At 34.9% G+C, this 21470-nt stretch overlaps 1 protein-coding gene and 1 pseudogene across 2 annotated transcripts in view; one reads left to right on the forward strand and one right to left on the reverse strand.

The window, feature by feature from the left end:
• Positions 1 to 21470, reverse strand: part of GTF2I (general transcription factor IIi) — a 97557-nt gene that overhangs the window by 29195 nt on the left and 46892 nt on the right. Inside the window, exons 10-15 of one of the 2 annotated variants that reach the window (XM_055089766.1) lie at positions 18632 to 18691; positions 16550 to 16606; positions 14343 to 14405; positions 5995 to 6105; positions 4795 to 4860; positions 1186 to 1369 (exon numbers count right to left, since the gene is read on the reverse strand). In XM_055089766.1, coding sequence (XP_054945741.1) covers positions 1186 to 1369; positions 4795 to 4860; positions 5995 to 6105; positions 14343 to 14405; positions 16550 to 16606; positions 18632 to 18691 — 541 coding nt within the window. Of the gene's footprint in view, positions 1 to 1185; positions 1370 to 4794; positions 4861 to 5994; positions 6106 to 14342; positions 14406 to 16544; positions 16607 to 18631; positions 18692 to 21470 lie in introns of those variants that run through there. The other variant, XM_024117586.2, reaches the window with a different exon arrangement.
• Positions 9417 to 11863, forward strand: LOC102984998 (elongin-C-like; annotated as a pseudogene).

Genomic DNA, 21470 nt, shown 5'->3' on the forward strand with positions numbered 1-21470 from the left:
GGTTCAAATCATTTCCAATTCGAACTTGGAAAGAATGACTTAATAGCGTTACATCCATTACTGCTCAAATCAAGTATATGATATCTGCGTGATTTTCATTCTTTATGATGACATGGTCTTATTCTCTGGAACCTAATGATTTCTACCTTTATCCTTAGGACGCTGAAACTTTATGAAATGTGACCAGGCATATCTTTGTTTTCTTCTCACATCCTTTCATGTCTCATATACACAATCAACTTTACAATTTATAATACTAACAATCTTTTAGCCCTTTCATTGAAAATTTTAGTTTAGCAATTATATTTGATAATTTCCTAGACAATTTTTTAAAAGTTTTATTGTAATCTTAATAGAATTTTAGTCAGTAGAAATTATGGAAATGTGTGATGTGGCTGCCATTTTTATTTTTATTTATTTATTTTTTTAATTTTTTTTTTTTTTAATTTTATTTTTGGCTGCATTGGGTCTTCGTTGCTGCACACGGGCTTTCTCTAGTTGCGGGGAGCGGGGGCTACTCTTCGCTGTGGTGCGCGGGCTTCTCATTGCAGTGGCTTCTCTTGTTGCGGAGCACGGGCTCTAGGCGGGCGGGCTTCAGTAGTTGCGGCTCACGGGCTCTAGAGCACAGGCTCAGTAGTTGTGGCGCACGGGCTTAGTTGCTCCATGGCATGTGGGATCTTCCCGGACCAGGGCTCGAACCTGTGTCCCCTGCATTGGCAGGCGGATTCCTAACCACTGCGCCACCAGGGAAGCCCTGGCTGCCATTTTTAAATGGAAGCATTTAGACTTCCAATTGCTGCACGTACATTTTTTTTTTTTTAAAGCTCCTTGCTACAACCCTTACGTCAGTGCTAAAGAATTTATAGCATTCTGCTGTTTTTTTCTTTTCATTCTTATTCAGGCCTAAAAAAATAAGACACTGATACTTCAATATTTTCTTTAGCATATGTAGAGAAAAATTGTAAAAGAAAATAACAGTTGTATGCCAGTCAGGCATGGACAGGTGTTCATCCTCCAAAAGCCAACCCTGGCATAACTTACACAGACACATTGAAAAGTAGAAATAAAACAACATATAATAACTCAAACTTAATTTAAATATAGCCCTAGTGATTAGTGAATATTTGTCAACAATATAAAAAGATGCACTAATCAAGAAAAAAGACAGAAGTCCAAGAGTCTTACTTCTTTATCACAAAACGAATCCTTTCCTTTGCAAGTAATATCCTCTCAAGGCGAGGAATTCCGTAAGTAGATGGCCTTCTAAAAGGGATTCCTTCCGGAAGTCCTTCTACATAAAGATCTTCCACGTGGGACTGGAAAAGAGGGTACGGGATCGTCACAGGACCTTTGGCTTTTATAGCTTGAGCTTTAAAGGTAAAAAGAGAAAGGGAAAATTATGAAATGACAAGGATTAAGCACAGTTTGTAGAAAAGAATAATAATCGAATACATACATATTGCTTTGTAACTTTTATTATCACTGCATCAGAAGCAAAATAGTACAAAAGAACTAAGAGGAAAAGAACACCAAAGATGCCAGTACTCTACTTAGTCAAAACTCAATGAAATAATATATTATTTTGAAATAATGTAGATATAGGCAGACTTTCTACTCAAATTTGAACCACAAATGACCCCAGAAAAATATAACAGTTAATTTCAGCTAAGACATACAGCATATAATGAAAGAGAAGTAATATTTTAAAAACATAAATGTTCATGCAAAAAGGATTTTTTAATAAAATAACTGAAGCAGGACATTTTTCTGAACTGTAAAAATTCTAAGATTTATTTACCGAGGGTAAAATAATACAACTGCAACAAGCCAAATGCACAAGGAATCTTAAGAATCAAATACAATGAACAGACTTTGATAGTTTTATTAAACAAACTACAAAGAGCCAGTTTTTCTAAACAATAGGGGACATTTAAATATCACTGGGTATTAAACAGTGTAATGTTTTTAGGTGTGACAATGGAACTGAGATTAAGATAACGCATTCCTCTCACCCAACTTGGAATTTTACAATTTAGAGTTTTGAGAGGTGAAATGACATGATGTCTTGGACATAGAGTTTTAAAATGTTCTTGCATCACAAAGAGGACAGGAAAGGACAAGAAAGAAAATACTGTAAAATATTAAACACTGTTGAACTTGGGTGATGGATATTTAAATAGTGGGTCTTTGGAAGTATGAATTTCATAATAAAAAGTTTTAAAAAGCATCAGTTTACGTTCATCTACAACACAAGCACATTTTTAGCTAGCATTAAAAATTGCACAAACATTTTGATACTAAGTAAAGCAATGCCAAATTCTCCATGACTACATAGCAAACACCACTAATTCTTTCAAAGGTTTCTAGTTCATGTAATTAACATATAGCACCAGTTATATAAACTGCTTTCCAGTGAACAGAACAGCACAGATGCTACTGACCTTGCCAGAAAGGTTCCAAAGCAAAAATGACTACGGTGGACTCCCCTCAGCCCCTGCTCCCTCAGGAATCACCTCTCAGAACAGGTCCACTTTTTTGCTGGTATTTTATGTAAAAGTTTATTTGCTAAACATTAATCTTTGTACTCAAGTTTCAAGTGTACCATATTACACATTAATTCTGAGTTAGATTTAATATCCTTAGTTGATATACTACATCTGAAAATCATATTCACATTTAACAATGAAAATACCTTCCCCGAAGGCAATTACCATTAAAGATGCTTTGAAATTATGAAATGTGAATATTGTTATTATAATTTCACAAAGATTGGTAAACATTATTCTCTTATATGCAAAATAATCAAATAAATATATCACCATCACAACAAAAGTAAAAACATAACCTCTGCTTCTCTTTATGAGAAACACAGAAATTTATTAAACTGTGATAAGCAAATTACTTTTATTCAAACAGTACTAAATTAAGAATACAATAACAAAAATATAAACAGCAAGCATTTATTACGTACTTACATCCCAAGTATCATAGGAAGCACTTCACAAGCACTATCTCATCTATCTCATCACATCTTCAGAGTAGAGCTATAGTTCTCACGCCTTTCACAAGTGGCTCAGAGAGGACTAAGAGAACATGGCCAGACAGTCTGTCCCTATAGCCTGTAATCTTAACCACCACGTTATAGTGCTTCCATGTAGAAAGACTACGTTGTGAGTTTTTACTTTGAAATCACAGGCAGTAGGACTTCCCTGGTGGCGCAGTGGTTAAGCATCTGCCTGCCAATGCAGGGGACACGGGTTCGAGGCCTGGTCCGGGAAGATCCCACATGCTGCGGAGCAACTGGGCCCGTGAGCCACAACTACTGAGCCTGCGCTCTAGAGCCCGCGAGCCACAACTACTGAAGCCCACGTGCCTAGAGCCCACGCACTGCAATGAAGAGTAGCCTCCGCTCACCACAACTAGAGGAAGCCCGCACGCAGCAACGAAGACCCAACGCAGCCAAAAATAAAATATAAATAAATAAATTTATAAAAATAAAATAAAAATAAATCACAGGCAATAGACTCTGACTACTAAAACATGGGAAAAATACTAAGAACCTTAAGAAAATAACTGAAAATATTAAAGAAAAAGTTACTGAATTCCTCATGAAGTTTACTCTAATTCTAGATCTTCACTGAGGAGTGTTAATCCGTGACAGGGAACTGTTCAAGTTACTTTAAGTAAATAATCCCAATGTGGTCTATCATTTAAAAACTTCACTTAGAGGGGCTTCCCTGGTGGTGCAGTGGTTGGGAGTCCGCCTGCCAATGCAGGGGACACGGGTTCGAGTCCTGGTCCAGGAGGATCCCACATGCCGCGGAGCAGCTGGGACCGTGCGCCACAACTACTGAGCCTGCGCTCTAGAGCCCGCGAGCCAGAACTACTGAGCCCACGCACCACAACTGCTGAAGCCCGCGTGCCTAGAGCCCGTGCTCCGCAACAGAGGAGGCTGCCGCGGTGAGGGGCCCGCGCACCGCGGTGAGGAGTGGCCCCCTGCTTGCCGCAGCTAGGGAGAGCCCGCGCACAGTGGCGAAGACCCAACGCAGCCAAAAGTAAAAATGGATAAAACAGATTTATAAAAAATAAAATAAAATTTAAAATTCACTTAGAGAAATTCAGTAATGCAGGATAGCACTACAGACTTTGAAGTTAAAATTCAGTGTGTTATACAATTTTACAGCTTTGCCAGTCATGTGCAAAGAATTCTCCAAATTTAAAAAACCCAACAAAATAGATATTTTAAAACAATTTTTGCTATTTCTAGGTGAGCATTTGATACCAGGTGATAATAAATCTTGTTTCTCTGATTACTATATATAAAGGTAGCTATAGGACAGAATACCAAAATAAAAGGAAAAGAGAATTTGAGAGCTAACAAACTCAGGTGTATATCGAGAATAGGGAAAATAAAGGCATCTAGATGAATACTAGATTTAACACGTCAGGTTTAAGGAAGACTATTGCTTAAGAAAATACTCTTCAATTAAATCTCCAAGATTCAAGATTTTGCAACAAATATATAAATAAACTCCCAAACACGCATGCTGAAAGTTTAACGGAAATACTAACTGATAATTAAAGAAAGGAAACTTCTTCTAAAGCTTTGCTGTGATCTGGAAAGAAAATTTCTAATATTTGGACAGACACTATCCACTACCTTTCCAGGGACAGATAAGTAAGGAAGGCACAAACACTGGTAGAATGGGACTTGCTCACATTAGATGAACAGTAATTCCATTGTTAAAAAGCTTACGGACAAAACCTTACAGGAATTTTTGAGTGTAGACTTACCATACTTTCTTTCAAACAACTCTTCAACTTGTTTACGCAAGTCAGTAATTCGAGCATTCCATTTCTCTGAAAATTGAGAGAAAGTTAAAACTCAATGATAAATCCCTGTTTGGAGGCACTAATACGTTCTTAAGATGACCCAACATCTAACGACTTATTTTCTACGTAATATATCCTGATTTTTAATAATCCACCTGTCTATATAATTTTACTGTTTTCCTAAGGACTTTCTCTTTTTTGCGGTTCTTATAATTGGTTCAATGAGATATTATAGGGTTGTTTAAAGATTATTTTCAGAACACGTCATACCGAGTACCTCTTTTTAAACTTAAAAATTCCAAAAAGCATGAGGGCAGAAAAGACCCGTCAATTAAACACTACAAAGTGAGGCGAAAAAGAGAAAGGTCCCCAAGACTGTGCAGGAAACCTTCTAAAACGTGTCTAAGTTGTACGGAAATAAGACTTTATATACAGTTGCAACTTATAATAGCATGCTAAAGAATATATATAAACTTACTATATATATAACTTCAATTTATATTCAGTAATTATGACTAAGACAACTTAAAATATTAAAGTACTATTTAAAAAACGTATAAAGCTAAATGTTCTATTTATTCAAAATATGGATCACAAACACATCTTGCCACTAATATTTTACTTTGTCCCTTCAAAAGGATACCACTGTGGTTTGATTAGATTAGAGGCCGGCAGTTACACAAAGCAAGAAAAATTAATATAAAAATTATATCTGAAATAAAAAAGTGATCCAAATCTCAGACAAATAAATGAATTACTAAGTCATTAACACTGATTTTTAAGTCTACCACCTTTTTTTTTTTTTTTGGCCACATTACGGCTTGTGGGCTCTTACTTCCCTGACCAGGGACTGAAGCCGGGCCCCAGGACTGAAAGCATCGAGTCCTAACGACTGGACTGCCAGGAAATTCCCTTAAGTCTACCAATTCTAGTTAACAACAGAAGATACAGTGTCTTATGCTTTGGTATACACAAACATGTGTAAGCAGTGTCTGTAAGGTTACTTCCAACTGTCCACGGCTTTCCTCAGCTTAGATTATAAGGCAGTAATATATTTAAGGCATCCTCCCCAAAGAATGCTGTAACTCTTCAGTAACAGAAAAAGTTCGGAAGAAAAAAAAAAAAAAAAAAAAAGAGGACCACATTTAACTGACAACTTACCAAAGTTGAACTCCCTCACTTTCCGTTTGCCGGCATTGGCAGGTTCTGTGACTGGCGGCTGGGGAGGCTCATTGCTCTTTGGTCTCTTGGTAGGTGGAGAATAATCATCATCTTGAAAAAGAAAACTATCATCACTGGAGGAACAGTCTAAATGAGTGACAGCCACTGCCTGTAACATTCTCAGCATTCGAAAGACGTGGGGGGATTTAAATATGATTGGGACAGCAACCGTTATTTCTGTATTGCCGTTTTCAGCGTATTTTTTTCCCAGTTACATTTCCAGCTTTCCTACTCTTTTCGGAGGTGCTCAAGTGAATAACCCTCGTTTTCCTTTGTCTTGCTCCTTTTTTTCAGTTTGCTTATTTGAATTAAGTCATATAAATTCCCCCTTCTCCTAACTCCTCTCAGAGAGCTGTCTAGAATTATAGTGTATTTTAAGACTTCCGAGAAAAAGGTTTTAATGGAGACAGCTACCAGCAACTATACAAATATATAAGAAAACAGGGAGAAAATGTATCTTGAATGGAAAAATATTTAAGCTTATACAAAATTCAAGCATACATAAAGGAGGTTGGATAACTGTATGTTAAAAACTTTTAACAAAACTAAAAGAAGATTATATTATTTGTGAAACAGGTATTGCTGATTCATCCAATACAATACCCATGTATATAGAAAATGAGCGATCACATACTTAAGCACAGAATATAGACTACCCAAGACTTTGTAGTAAGAGTTCTTTGCGGCTATGCCTGCAATTCAACTCTGCCGTGATACTTCAACACATCTGGTGCTAGAATAAAGGACACTGGATCAAGTAAGAAAAGCTATCAACTGTCATCTTCTGGTCCCTGAAAATATCAGCTGGCACACTACTGAGATTTCTGCTCAAACACCATCTATAAATTTTTGAAAATACCATTTTCAGATATCTATACTTTAAAAAAATGTGGGATGAAGAAGAAAATAATTACTGGGTTAAAGGCAACAGCAGTAACAAAAAGATACCATAAGATACACTAAGTTCCCCTTTTCAGTATAATTTTCATTCTCATTTTATAGCTAAACAAACAAGATCAGAGAATGCTATATGACTTAACCATGTCATATGCTAGACAGTGCAGCTCAGATGAAATTATGGGTATCATTCTTTCAGCTAAACAGGTTAACTCTCAAAAAACAATAAGAAATTCAAATTTAGCCTAATATACAATGATGCCTTGGACAGCAATGGATAACTTTTATACACTTTGTATGTTAATCAAGGGAAAATCTGACTAAAGCCTAAAATACTTAAATCTCATTCTTATCATAGCATCAGAGAACATAGACATGGCTGCCCTTGTTCACCGACTTTGGGTTCTTCCTTTACAGACCAAAGCCTGTGGATACCAAAATCCAAGGATGCTCAAGTCACTTACATAAATTGGCATATAATTCACATATAACCTACGCACATCCTCCCTTATACTTTAAATCATCTCTAGATTACTTCTAATACCTAAGACAATGTAAGTGCTATGTAAATAGTTGTCTGGCACATGGCAAATTCAAGTTTTGCTTTTTAGAATTTTCTGAAAAACTCTTTCTGAATACCTTCCACCGGCAGTGGGTTAAAGCTTGCAGATATGGTGGGCCAATTGTAATGTCAACAGATAGTCTGATTACCTAAAATCATTTACTGACTGACTATTCAAACAAATAAGAGAAAAAGGTATCAATGTCACTGATACCAGATAAAGTCATATTAGGACCCATTTATGTGCTGGGAAAGGGAATACTATTTCAGGAACAAGTTATCACATAAACAACTTACGACACTACAAAAACTTTCACGCGTTGAATTCCACTGTAGAAACCCATGTTCAAATCCAGAAAAAAACAAAAAAAAATTTGTAGTAAAAAACAATTTAAAAATGACAAATTACCAGTAAAATAAAACTTGACTATGTAACATGGGCTCATAATGATTAAACTACTACAAGGATTAAAAATGGTCAAAAGATTCTTAAATAAATAGGTTATTAAATAATTAGATTCACACCTAAGTAGATACATTTCGGAAAACATATTAGGTATTAGAGTATTTTCAGGCTAATTTGCAAAGGGTAAAATGAAATATACTCATTTCACCTATGAATACTGTCAAAGCATTTTAAATGCTTAGTATTAATATTTCTTTACAAACATTAAGCAATGACATGTAAAACAAAAGTATTTTTCTTACAGGCTACTGCAGCCTAAATATGTCTATAGATTATCATTTAACATGATTGCTAATTGAATTATATAACATGAAAACCAAAAGAGTATAAAATAAAAAAGAAAATATAGCTTTAGGACGGTAATGAAAAGTCAGTGCTCTATTATATTCATCCCAATTGTAATCCGAACGGTTTGAAATTGAGGCCAAGGGGAAAGGGCAAGAGAGCTTTTCTTTAGTGTCCAAGACCTCATTTGTTCAATCAGGTTAACTTTTTTTAAAACAAAAGGATTTAATAGTATAAATATATTTTATGAAAGTAACCTCATCGACCATAAATAGAAAAAAGACAAATCTAGGAGAGTGTTTTTTAACAAGATAACAAATGATTTAACAAAGACTGTGAAATATTAAAAAGTGATTATCACATTTCTCTCCAGTGACAAATAATGAAGTCAACCTATTAAATGTAAACAGAGATGAAATTAATTATGTGTGATGATAAAATACCACAACATATATTTTATTAAAAGACTAACCCATTTCATATATTTATTACCTGATCTTAGTGTTTTAATTCATATGAAACATAGAATTAGATCAAGAAGAGCTATGAACTCAACCACACCTTCTCTTTTTTTTTCTACTCTTGCAGCAAAAAACTCTGATTTTGAAAAAGTATGAAAAACTGTTACTCCTGACCTCATAATCTCTTTCACAAAGGATCCAAATTATTTATCTGTAGCAGAAACCAGTCTGCCTCTAACAATCAGTCCAGCAGGCAGCACTGTTTTCTAACTATCATGGTGCTTCAACATTATAAACAATGACTTTCGTGTAAAAAGACACATATCTCTGGACACTTCCAATTTAAGCCCAAACTAAAAATATTTACATCATCAAAACTAAAAGCTCATAAAATGAATTTCAAGATATTTTAACATGCAAAAGCTGCAATTCAGTGAGGAATATGTGACAGCTATGCCTCAGTCTTAAAAACAAGCCTCCCACCCCTTGAAAAAAGGCAGTAACAGAACCTAACCCAAAATTACTATCTAAAAAAATCCTGTTTTCCTTTTTGCAACATACTTACAAATATGCCTAGAGATAACACAGACCTCAGAGCTAAAATGTGTTACTAAACTCATCTAATTCTTGATGAATGCATTAACAGCATATAAAAATTTTTTCTGATACTCTTTTCAACATAATCGAATTGGTAATGTTTTATCAAATAATCTGACACCTATTCAAAGTAAAAGAAACAAATCAAAAGAAACCAGGCACTCTTTCTCTTAATTAATTTACCCCTACACATTTCAAATTAATAGATGGCATTTTCCACCCATGGACCCAGGTCCTAAATCCTCCAAAAGTCTAATTTTTACATAATAATTGGATGTTCACTAAGTGATTTGTTAGCAACTATAAAGTTGAAAATACAAAGTATTCAAATGATAACCTAACCAATTATAGATTCTATGAACTCTCATGTAACACTTATAAGATAAGCATAATAACTAAACAGTGACAAATAGCAAAGACTATTGCTCTATCTTCAGAAATGCCCAGAATTCAATCACCCCTTATCCCTCCTGTCACCATCCAGTTCTAAAGCACCTCCCTCTCTGCCCTGAATAACTACTATAGCTCTGCTTCCACTATGGTCTGCTCTCAGTCTTTACAGCAGCCCTGTTTCTTCAAAAAGGAGGCCTGAACTTATCACTTCTCTGTTCAAAACTCTCCAATGGACTTGCCTATCTTGTTCACTCCTTAGCACCTAGTACAGCCCCCAGCACATACAAGGTGCCTGGTATCTGTGGACTGATTAAACGAACATTTGAATAGTGTAGTCCTTAATTTTGTGCAGCAGCCAAGTATTTATGAACGTCCTAAGCATAAATTTCATGAAAAAGGATACCATCAGAGGATGAAATCCGACTATTCAAACTCTAAAACAATGTTATCCAAAGTGGCCCTGGCATAGGGCTGTGGTGGTGCGCGGGGACCCGGTGCGGTGACAGTGGTTGCTGTGGGGCTGATGAGAAACTACTAAAGTTCCTGTGGACGCAAAGTAGAATTTCATTAAGAACATAGTGGATGGAGAAGAGACAACCTACGGTGGCTGTGAGGGCCCTGATGCCATGCATGTAAAATTGGTATCTTCAGATGGTCACAAATTTACTGTAAAAAGAGAACATGCGCTAACATGAGGAACAATAAAAGCCATGTTGAGTGGCCCAGGTCAGTTTGCTGAGAACGAAACTAATTAAGTCAATTTTAGAGAGATCCCTTCACATGTGCTATCAAAAGTATACGTGGGGCTTCCCTGGTGGCGCAGTGGTTGAGAGTCCGCCTGCCGATGCAGGGGACACGGGTTCGTGCCCCGGTCCGGGAGGATCCCACATGCCGCGGAGCGGCTGGGCCCGTGAGCCATGGCCGCTGAGCCTGCGCGTCCGGAGCCTGTGCTCCGCAACGGGAGAGGCCACGACAGTGAGAGGCCCGCGTACCGCAAAAAAAATAAAATAAAATAAAGTATACGTGTATTTTACCTACAAGGTTTGCTACACTAACAGCTCCATGGAGATTCCTGAATTCCAACTGCACCTGAAATTGCACTGGAACTGCTGATGGCTGCAAACTTCCTAGATTGTTAAATAAATCATTTAAAAAAAAAAAACAAAAAAGTATAGTCCATATACAGGTGGCATTGTGAACTGCATTCCGGTGTGTAAATATTCATATTTTTCAATTTGTTTAAGAAAGAAAATTTAAAATTTCAAAACGAGTCTTACTTAAGAAGACACAAAATTAACCTCTTTAATCTATTTAAAATCAATTTGAAGGGACTTCCCTGGTGGTCCAGTGGTAAAGAATCCGCCTTCCAATGCAGGGGACTCGGGCTCAATCCTTGGTCAGAGAACTAAGATCCCACATGCCGCGGGGCAACTAAGTCCGTGAGCCACAACTACGGAGCCCGTGTGCCTCAACTAGGGAGGCAGCATGCCGCAAACTACAGAGCCCACACGCCCTGGAGCCCACGTGCCACAACTAGAGAGAGAACACCGCACACCACAACTAGAGATAAGCCCGCGCGCGCCACAACTAAGACCCGACACAGCCAAATAAATAAATATAAATAAATTTTAAAAATCAATTTGAAGACAAATTAAGAAACAATCAGGGGGTTAGGCCACAGCAGAATAAACATGTGTGAATGACTCAAGTTTGGGGGGAAATGCGTTGAAAGTGAACTGCACTGTAAGGAGGCCTCTTCTCAAGCAAAAACACTTCCCGTTATTAGCACACCCATGATAGCCAGACCTCAAACAACTCTTAGGTACGATTGTCTCTGCACTTATCAAAGACATGCATGTATCAGAGACCTGACAACAGTCTGATTTTACCCAGAAATGTAGTCGTGATGTTTATGAAACTAAGGCACGCACAGCCATATTACTCCAAGGGGTATTTCCCAAACCTAAGTCACAAAAGTTATACAGGCACACCACTGTCTTCAAGAACAAACTGATCATCACAAATGGAAGAGCACATCTCAGCTCAATAGACGATTTCCTGCAGTTTAACGTGTCTCCATCAATCTCAATTAAACCCTTCATAACGTCACATAATTACAAATAAAGATATCAAGGTTAAAGTACTGTGGAAAATCTTACAAACTTACTTGATGACAAAGTTTCTTTTTTCTTTTCTATAAACTTTTTGGGACATGCAGAAAGATACAATATGAGAAAACAAAAGTCACCCCCAGGCAAGCAGGATTATCTTATTTCCTTCCAAGCACAAGTATTTTCCTAAACAAAACTAACATAGTTCTCTAGATACACTTTTCCTTTTAAAGGTGACTTGTTCTTGAAAGGTAGGGGTTTTTTTTTTTCCACTAAGCATATTACACTAGGGGTCTTTTTTCAGATCGCATATTAAAAAAAAAAAAACGTTACCATTTCAATGCCAATATATTTTTTCTAATATGAGAATGTATCAAAATTTAATTTTCTAACTATGGATATTTTCCTAGTTTCTAGCACTTTATAATCATCTTTCCAGAAAAAAATACAATATACTTATCCAAAAGATGTGCATGTGAGTTCTCATCTGACCTTCCTTGTTAGCATCACAGATTACATTTTACCTTCCTTAATGTACGGATAACAATTAATTAGCAATTTAATTACAGTTGGTATATAACCGTTTGTTCATAAACACATATCCCACAGAAAATGCTACCCTGAAAAGTAATTACATTACACAGACCCGGTATTTCACTGGTCTTCTGAACATAAGGTAGCAGCCTAAATAGCAAAATTCTACTTGTTGACAAATTTGGATGATGTATCAAACTGCTGGTACTATGTCTTAGTTTAAAAGAAATGGGATTTATCACTCCCTCCAAAGAGTTAAAACTGAGAAGATTGACACACATTTCAAGTTTATAAGTCATTTATTTCATAATTATCTTGACATCCCTTTAAAGGTCTTATACTATTAAAAACAAGTGTTTGTTTTCTAAACAATTCTAACATAGCCTTTATCTGTTTTAAGATTTGTTTTCAGATAAATCAATGTGGTTATTAGTCCTATTTAAAAGCTTTATGCTAATAATTTTAATCATCAATTTTTTTCATCTCTATAGGAAGGAAAAGGTTCTGAGTGTTCATAATATAAATATAATATTTATAGATTTTCTTCTCATAGTTGAGTTTCAAATTAAAAAGCAATTAAATTCAATTATTGTGGACTGCCCTAGCAGTCCAGTGGTTAAGACTCTGTGCAACAGGCTGGGGTTCGATCCCTGGCTGGGGAACTAAGATCCCACATGCCGCCCGGTGTGGACAAATTAGTTACTTACTTACTTACTTGACTAGAAACAATTCAAAACTGCTTTTAGGTTAGTAAAATTATGTTAATGATAAAATATGTATATTAAATTGAGATGTTAACACACAAAGTATGAGAAAATTTCTGATATTAGGTAAAAGCCACCAATCAACTTATAATTTAGAAGCAATGAAGACAAACACTTTGAATAGCTTGAAGTAGCCAAACACCATAAATAACCAAGTGGACACCAGTAGGAGACAGGTTATTTAAAAAAAAAAAAAAGGAAAGACAAAGATAGCAAACCAAGAAAGGTTATGTAGCAGTTAAAAAAAATAATAATGATGAAGTACCAAGATGTAAAGTTATGGGATAAAAAACTACAGAAAATGTGATATGTGTGTATTTTATTTGTTCATTATAACGCTGTATGCTGAAAACATCCATGTATTTTCGCAAAACGAAATGTGCGTGTGTGTATATATACATCAAATTATTTTTAGATGTATACACAATAAAGTGCCATCTACTACTGAGTAGAGGGTCACTGGAGCAGGGTGGGGGTTAACAGAGCTGTATTTTTACCTTAGAAAAAACTACTTTGAGGAGAAAAAACTTACAGAGGAATAGTGTGAGATAACTTCAAAGAAAAAAAAATCAATACACATTTAATAATTATTAAATATAAAGCGTGATACTGTTAATAATTAGCTGAATCTTTAAATAATTCAGGACAAACTGGCTCATCTGCACTCATGCATTATCTTTGAAGAAAAAACTACATTTGAAGCAACTTTAACTATATAGAGAGATTAGTTTAGAATATTTTTGTAGCCGCTGCTTCAAAAGTTTTGAAGGACAGATTATATGCTAGCCTCTAACTGCATTTTACGGGGGAAAACTATCAACACCTTCTCCACTTCACTAAGGTAGACACAGGGGTTCCAGTACTAATTAAGTCTCTTATATCACACCCAATAACAGGTTATAAATCTGTTTTTGTGTGCATCCAGTCTGGTCATAGTTTTCGCTTTGTAAAAATTCTCTATTCCCAATGATAGAAAGTATATAGGTTGGCCCACTGCTCATTTTCACGGCTTACTTTTGTTGTCTACAACTCCCAAAGCACTGGGTGTGTGCTGCTGGGATATGGGCTGCTTTGGTCACACATACACATATATGCTTCAGTTTTTTTTCACAAGTTTCCTTTAAAAATGAATGAAATGCATACTTAGCAATGTGAATGTGACAAATATTTTTATGACCAGAAGTAAACTTTTGGAATCAATGCTTTTAGATAACTAACCTTCAATAGTCACCTCAACTTCGGGGTCCTCACTTGTTTCTGAAGGGACATGTTGAGTAGAATCTTGAAAAAAATAAAATTCTAAAATGACATTCATTATAAAGCACTTTCTATTATGTTCCAACATTTTATTGATTTGATATTCCAAAAGCAGCCTACTATAAAATTTTACTGGCATTTTATTTTAATTCATCTCATATTTGTTAAGTTAAAATATCTGACCCTTTTCATTGTAAGTAGGGATAAAAGAAAATAAAAAGTAGAGAAACTCTGGAAAACTATTAGACAATACCAAATTACCTGCATTAATGGACTCAAAAAACTTTTATTTTTAGAGGAATACAATTATAATGAAGTCACAATTATTTTCCTGCTGTAACTAGAAGATGCTAGGATAAAAACAAAGGTTTTATTATTCTTTTTAAACTATTTCTCCTCTTCTTTCAGAAATCCTAGGAGTGGCTTATATTGTTAAATAAAACCACAATCAGGGCTTCCCTGGTGGCGCAGTGGCTGGGAGTCCGCCTGCTGATGCAGGGGACACGGGTTCGTGCCCAGGTCCGGGAGGATCCCACATGCCGCGGAGCGGCTGGGCCCGTGGGCCATGGCCGCTGAGCCTGCGCGTCCGGAGCCTGCGCTCCGCGGTGGGAGAGGCCACAGCAGTGAGAGGCCCGCGTACCGAAAAAAATAAATTAATTAATTAACAAAAAATAAAACCACAATCAAATTTTTTGCAATGGGGACCTTCATATCAAAACAGTGACTATAACAAATGCATACAGGACTGTATCACCTAACTTTATATGCAAAATACTTTACAAAATTAAATATTTGTGTTACTACACAAAACAAATGAACATCAGAATGTTAGTGCTGGAAGCTCAGCTAGAGAGTATGTTCATCAACTCTCTTTTCATTTTGCAAAGGTTGAGAGATTAATTGATTTGCCAAAGATTATGTTTACTTGTTAGTAAAGGAATAAAGAACAGAACCGAACTTCAATTCAACTCTATTAACACTCAATATGACAATAAAAATTTCCTCAAAAATAAAGTAGTTCAAAGCCTAATATCTAATTCACATTGCCCAATGAACCCCAGTACAATTTGTCTTGTATACAGGTATCTCCTTGCTGTAAATACTGCCTATCCAAAACAGAGGATTTTGTTACAGAGGAAATATCTAATTGCCTACACACAGTAAAAGAAAACAAAAAAAATTTCATCCACACCATCGTCTATTAAAAAAACTCAACAAGAAATTTAAAATATTATTTAAAATGAGCATTTCAATACTTCTGCAAGAAATGTATTCCAATTAGAAAACTCTAATTCTAAAACTGAATTTGGAAAGATCAGTCAACTTTCCAGGGACCTTCAGAACTCCCTCCACTCGAAGAAAGTAAAAGATCAAATTACTGATTTTAAAAAATAAAACAAAAAAGCAAATATAAGGAATAAAAAGGTACAGAAGAGAGTTCCTTTTTATTCTTAAAAAAATAAGGCTTGACATGACCAGTTTATGTAAGAAATAGTAATTCTAAAACAATGTCCAGTTACCTTAACCAGTTATTTTCCTTGGGAGAAATCTACAAAAATTCTTTTGGAACTATCTAAATGGTTTAGCAACAGGAAGCCATTCTGCATGGTAACCGTTTAACTCAAGATTCCAATAACTAAAAAAGCTGTACCATAGTTGAATATCCATTCAATCCTACAATCAAAGGAGGATGGCTGGCTAAGAGACAAAGCAGTCCACAGGGTGGCTGTGGATATAAAAATGCGCTGAGAGGACATCTTTCTTTCATTAATCGTATGGAGAATACATTACCCTACTTTAAAAAATGGTACTAATAGTATGTTTTAAAATGAAATATGAACAGAGCCAGTAATAATTTTAATTCTAACTATCAAAGCCATTCTTTCAAAATATGGCAAAAAATAACCATGAAAAGATGGGCAGCATTTTGCATCATGAAGAGTTTTACTTACCAGTTAAGTTTTCCTCCCCATATGCTTTATTATTCAGTACAGTAAAAGAGGTATATTAAATATCATCTTAGGACTAAAAAAACAACCTGTTGGCTAAGAAGGCATACCATAACAATCACCATTTCATTTCCAAATAAGGTGTTTTAAGGATAATATTCTCTATAGTACAGAACAACATAATACAAATACAGCAAAGTAAAAATCCCTGTATCTAACCTTCTGCTGGTACTTCCATTTCTGTTCCTTCATTGCCCTCTGAAGAATGATGGCTTCCTAAAAAGAAAATATACCACATATAATAAACCAATAAAGACTGATATTGGAAGAAGAGATACTAGGTAACAATGCAAATAATAACATGAATACAAACTGATTCCTTAACTCCTTAGCAAGTAATACGAACAATGTTATCTAATTCAGAAAAACATGTAACACTTCCGTATAAAAGCTCAAAAAATTATTTTAAAACGTAAATATATAGATTAAACCAAAGTAGGTTTGGGGATTTACTATTAGTTACTGGAACTACAAAATATAATTACTGATAGATGTTAGAATTTGAGAAGGAGAATAGTATGCTTCAAAGTGCCATGCTCATCTGTCAATGACACACACACAAAAACACACACCAGAGTAAATTTCTTCTTTGCTCATAGACTCTATCAAGGCTAGATAAACAAGTTCAGGTTGGGCTGTGAAATGTTTCCTGCTTTCCATTGTTACTATGGTGGAAGCTATGGAAACTCAATCCCCATTATTTAATCAAAGTTGCACTTAAAGGAAACTCATAAGTTAAAACTTAAGATACTACCTTTAGTCTCAAAAGCATTTTAATTCAGGTAATATAATCTGCCTGCTTCTAAAAACTGGAACATAAAGCAATGTATCAGGTTAGGCAGTCAAAAGGTAAACAGGCTCATCCTACCAGAGAAGAAGCTTTACTCATAAATAGGAAAGAAGTAATCTAAAACCCAAGAGAGCCAATTAGGACAAGTGCCCAAACTGCCCCAGAATATTTATCCTCTGTCCTTAAATGTCTGAGCTACTAACATAGAAAAGATGGAAAATCACTGCATTCGTGTATAAATAAAAATATATCACCTATAAGGAAGAATAAAGTACAAAGGGGGAGCAGAAGCAAAATCAGGTCTATTTTGTCATCCATTGGTAACTAATTAAAGAAACTATACTAAAGGTACAAATCCCAGACACAGGTTTCAAATACACTTTATCTTGATTTTTAAAGAGCACTGACTACAAACACTGTCATTCAGTGCCTAGCATCTTTGTATTTAAAGTGCCACGCAAAGACAAAATGTTTTTGGTTTTCAATGTCTAACTTTATGGTGCTATAATTATCTTGGGATTCTTTTCCACTTATTTCATATTCTGAAAACTCACCTGAGCTCAAAACACTAGATAAATCTATAAATCTGTAGCCATGAATTATTTCTTTATTTAACTTCTTAAATATGCTTTCTCCACACACAGCCCCCACCCCCCAATTAAACGTTAACATTTGAATTTATGGAGCATTGGGTTCTTTGACTATAATGCCAAAGAAAACAAAAATGTGAGGTCAAAACAATGAGAGATAACGAAGAGGCCAGTACTTAAAAAGGCAAGATTGGGTAAAAATAAGAAAAATTAAGGTGATTGTCCCACCCGGTCAGAATATTACAAGAGTACATGTAAACAATGATTCTAAGTGTACTTTTTGTTCTTTAAAAATCTGAAATAAGCGATTACATTTATATTAAAAGTAAAGCTAAATAAAATAAATCTTATGAGCGAAACGCCAGAATAGACAGAAGTAAAGTAAAAGCCAGCACAAATAGCCTATGATCATCAAGTTAGGGAACACTACACAGAAATTCCCAAAGAGGTATTCAATCAATAAACTTAGGGATTTACAAATGATATCTTACAACCTTTCTAAAAACTAAGTATCAACATGACCTTATTGATATTTACATTACTAACTATGCAATATAAGCCTTATTTCTGACTATTCTGATATAAGGTATAAATGTGTACTTTACCTTAAATATGAAAGTGTGTCATGTACCCATTTCGAGATTCATTACTAGATTCACAAAAGGGAAAATTGGTTTTGAAAAATTGTTGCTTGTGAAGTTCATTTATATGTTTAAAAAAAAAAAGGCCAATACATTTCTTTTTCCTTTTCCATTTAGAAAAGTAATAATACAGATATAAATACTAAAACACAGTCTGCCCAATATAAAGAAACATTAAATAAGAACAGTATGTGGGAAAATGGAAGTGAAAAAGTTATACCTTGCAAAGACTTCGAAAGGGGGAGTTTGTCATCAACATCATCAGTTTCAGAAGGGCCTGCTTTGGGATACAAAGATAATACTTCAAAAGTAATCCCAAAAATGTATTTTGGGTCACTTCAGCAAACAAATTTGGGGCGAGAGATATGGAATAATACAGCCTTTTCATGAACAAAAAAGGCAAAAAAAAAAAAAAAAAAAAAAAAAAGACAAGAAAAAAAAGACTGACAAAATGAATGGTGTCAATTTATGGTCTTAGTGAATGGAAAAGGTGTATTCAGATAAACGCATATAATAAAGACAGTCAAAAGAAATTTTGAAAATGACTAACTCGACATGAATTGAATGGGAACAATATGTCTAAAATGGTGGATATGGGCAATGTTCATGACAGCAAACTGCAACTTTTACTTCATACAGATTATAAGTGCAGATATATCTTACAAGGTGCATTTGTTTCTTCCTTGCCAAATATTTGGCTTAATGTTTTGTCATACTAAAGAAAAATGCAGAATCAAATTGTTACACCTTCCTTAGAATCTCTAAAATAACACAATTAACCTATCAATAAGCTTGAATCTCCACTGAAATAGAAACATGACAAACAATTAATTCAGAATCCTCCCTTCCTGAAGATCCATAAACACTTTTTAATAACTTAACGTGGTTTTTCCCAATTATTAACATACAACGTATTTTGTGTTAATTAAACCTTCCCAGAATGCTATAGATTTTGACAACACACCTGCATGTGTTATGCTTTTAGTGAAAGTAATAGATTTAAAAGAGAACAAGACATTGTGTTTTCATTGACTACTTAACATAAACATGTCCTTGCATTAATATGAATACAAACCACTTCACTACCTCTGAATATTTTTTGGAAAATATCCTAAGACTTTTGAAAGGCTTTGCAAATGCATGACGGATTTCACGAAGAGGCACAAAACTACACATTATAAATAAAGGACACAGCATAGAAGAAAATAATTTCATAGAAAATAGAAAAATTATTTGTATTTGGAATCTCAACTAAGAGCAAGATGATAAATGAAAGACACCTGAATTCAAATGCCAGATTCACTGCTTCCTAGTCATGTGATCCTGGGTAAAAATATACAGAAGAAATAAATTAAATGATAGCTAAATGTACTAACTGACTTCTAAATACTGCTTTAGCTGCTTTTCCACAAGTCTAGCTATGTATCATTATCGATATTGTTCTGTTCTAAATTATTTTAATTAGGTCCTCTTTAAGTCAATAAAAGTGTATTTCTTAGGATTCCCACTGTATAGAATTTCTTTTTTAAATAACATGCTTATTATTGACTTCTAATTTAACTAATTACATTATAGTCGGGGAATTCTTTAAGGCTACCTGTGAACAAATATAAAGCCAACTTTTGTAAAAGATCCATGTTTTGTAAACAAACATTAATTTGCTGGGTAGAGTTCTGGATATACAACAACTAGCTTATGTTTGTAAATTTCAGAGTTCAAATACTCTATTTACCATTTAAAAGCATTCATCATTTGTTAAAATCTCCCACATGACTGCATTTGCAAATTTATCAGTTGTATCAAATTATATCAATTCTTTATTTAGACTTTTGAGGCTACATTGTTAGGTATACACAAATTAATTATCCTATTAACTTAATGACTTATTAGTATATAAATTATATAGTCTTACTCTTCATATTTGTTATTTTTTTCTTTTTTGGCCTCAAATTAGTATTACTAAACTTGGTTTCTTTTGGTTAATATGTGCCCAGCATACCTTCACCTATCACTATACTACCAAATTATGTTGTTTACTTTTAACCATACATGCTATAATAGCAAATGATTTGGACTCTGTCATAAGATCAGCAGCACACTTCACCCGCACAACTCCAGGAGTGTCTAACAGTCATTGCAGACAAATCGCTTTCCCAACGCTCACATCTGAGAACATCTTAGAGGAAAACTGACAGGTACACAGAGATGTGTCCAAGCCTATTTTGGAATACCGAAAGTTTTCAAAGAAAACATAAATGATTTTAAGTGCGAGAATGAACACATGAACTACAGTATAATCACACAGGTAATTGTCGCAATGATACTATTAAATCTGTACGTGACAAAAATAGGTCAATCTCAAAAACTTGTACTGAATGACACACAAGAACGTATACAAAACACATATACAGTATGATACCATTTGAGTCAAGCTTAAAAACTGAGAAAATGTAATACCTAAAATGTAGGTGCCTGGATACACATAAAAAGACGTTTCTGTGGGAATGTATATGTATTTAAAATATAAAATCGTTATCAGGAAGGACAACCCTCAATTTCAAGAAAATGGTTAACTCAGGAGGAACAGAGAAAAAAGTGGGAATTGGAAGGGCCTAAAGAAGGGTGTCAATAACACAGTTAACATGTTATATCATGTAAGATTCAGTAAACCTGGGCAGATGTATATTATGTTTGTGGGTTTTAAACATTTTTAAAAAGCATTTTAGAAATACAGCCAGCCATCTGTATCCCTGCATTCAGCATCTGCAGATTCAAACAACCATGGATCGAAAATATTGGGAACAAAAAAATCCCAGAAAGTTCCAAAATGCAAAATTTGAATTTGCAGCATGCTGGCAACTATTTAGCGTTTACACTGTATTAGATAGTTAAGTTATCTAGAGATGATTTAAACAAAGTATACGGGTGGGTGTTTGTAGGTTATATTCAAATACTACACCGTTTTATATCAGGGACTTGATCATCTGTGGGTTTTGATACTGGGGGGTGGCCCTGGAACCAATCCCCCCGTGGACACCAAAGGATGACTGTACAATACA

The sequence above is a fragment of the Physeter macrocephalus genome, chromosome 14 (assembly GCF_002837175.3).
Source record: "Physeter macrocephalus isolate SW-GA chromosome 14, ASM283717v5, whole genome shotgun sequence".
NCBI classification, from domain to species: domain Eukaryota; kingdom Metazoa; phylum Chordata; class Mammalia; order Artiodactyla; family Physeteridae; genus Physeter; species Physeter macrocephalus.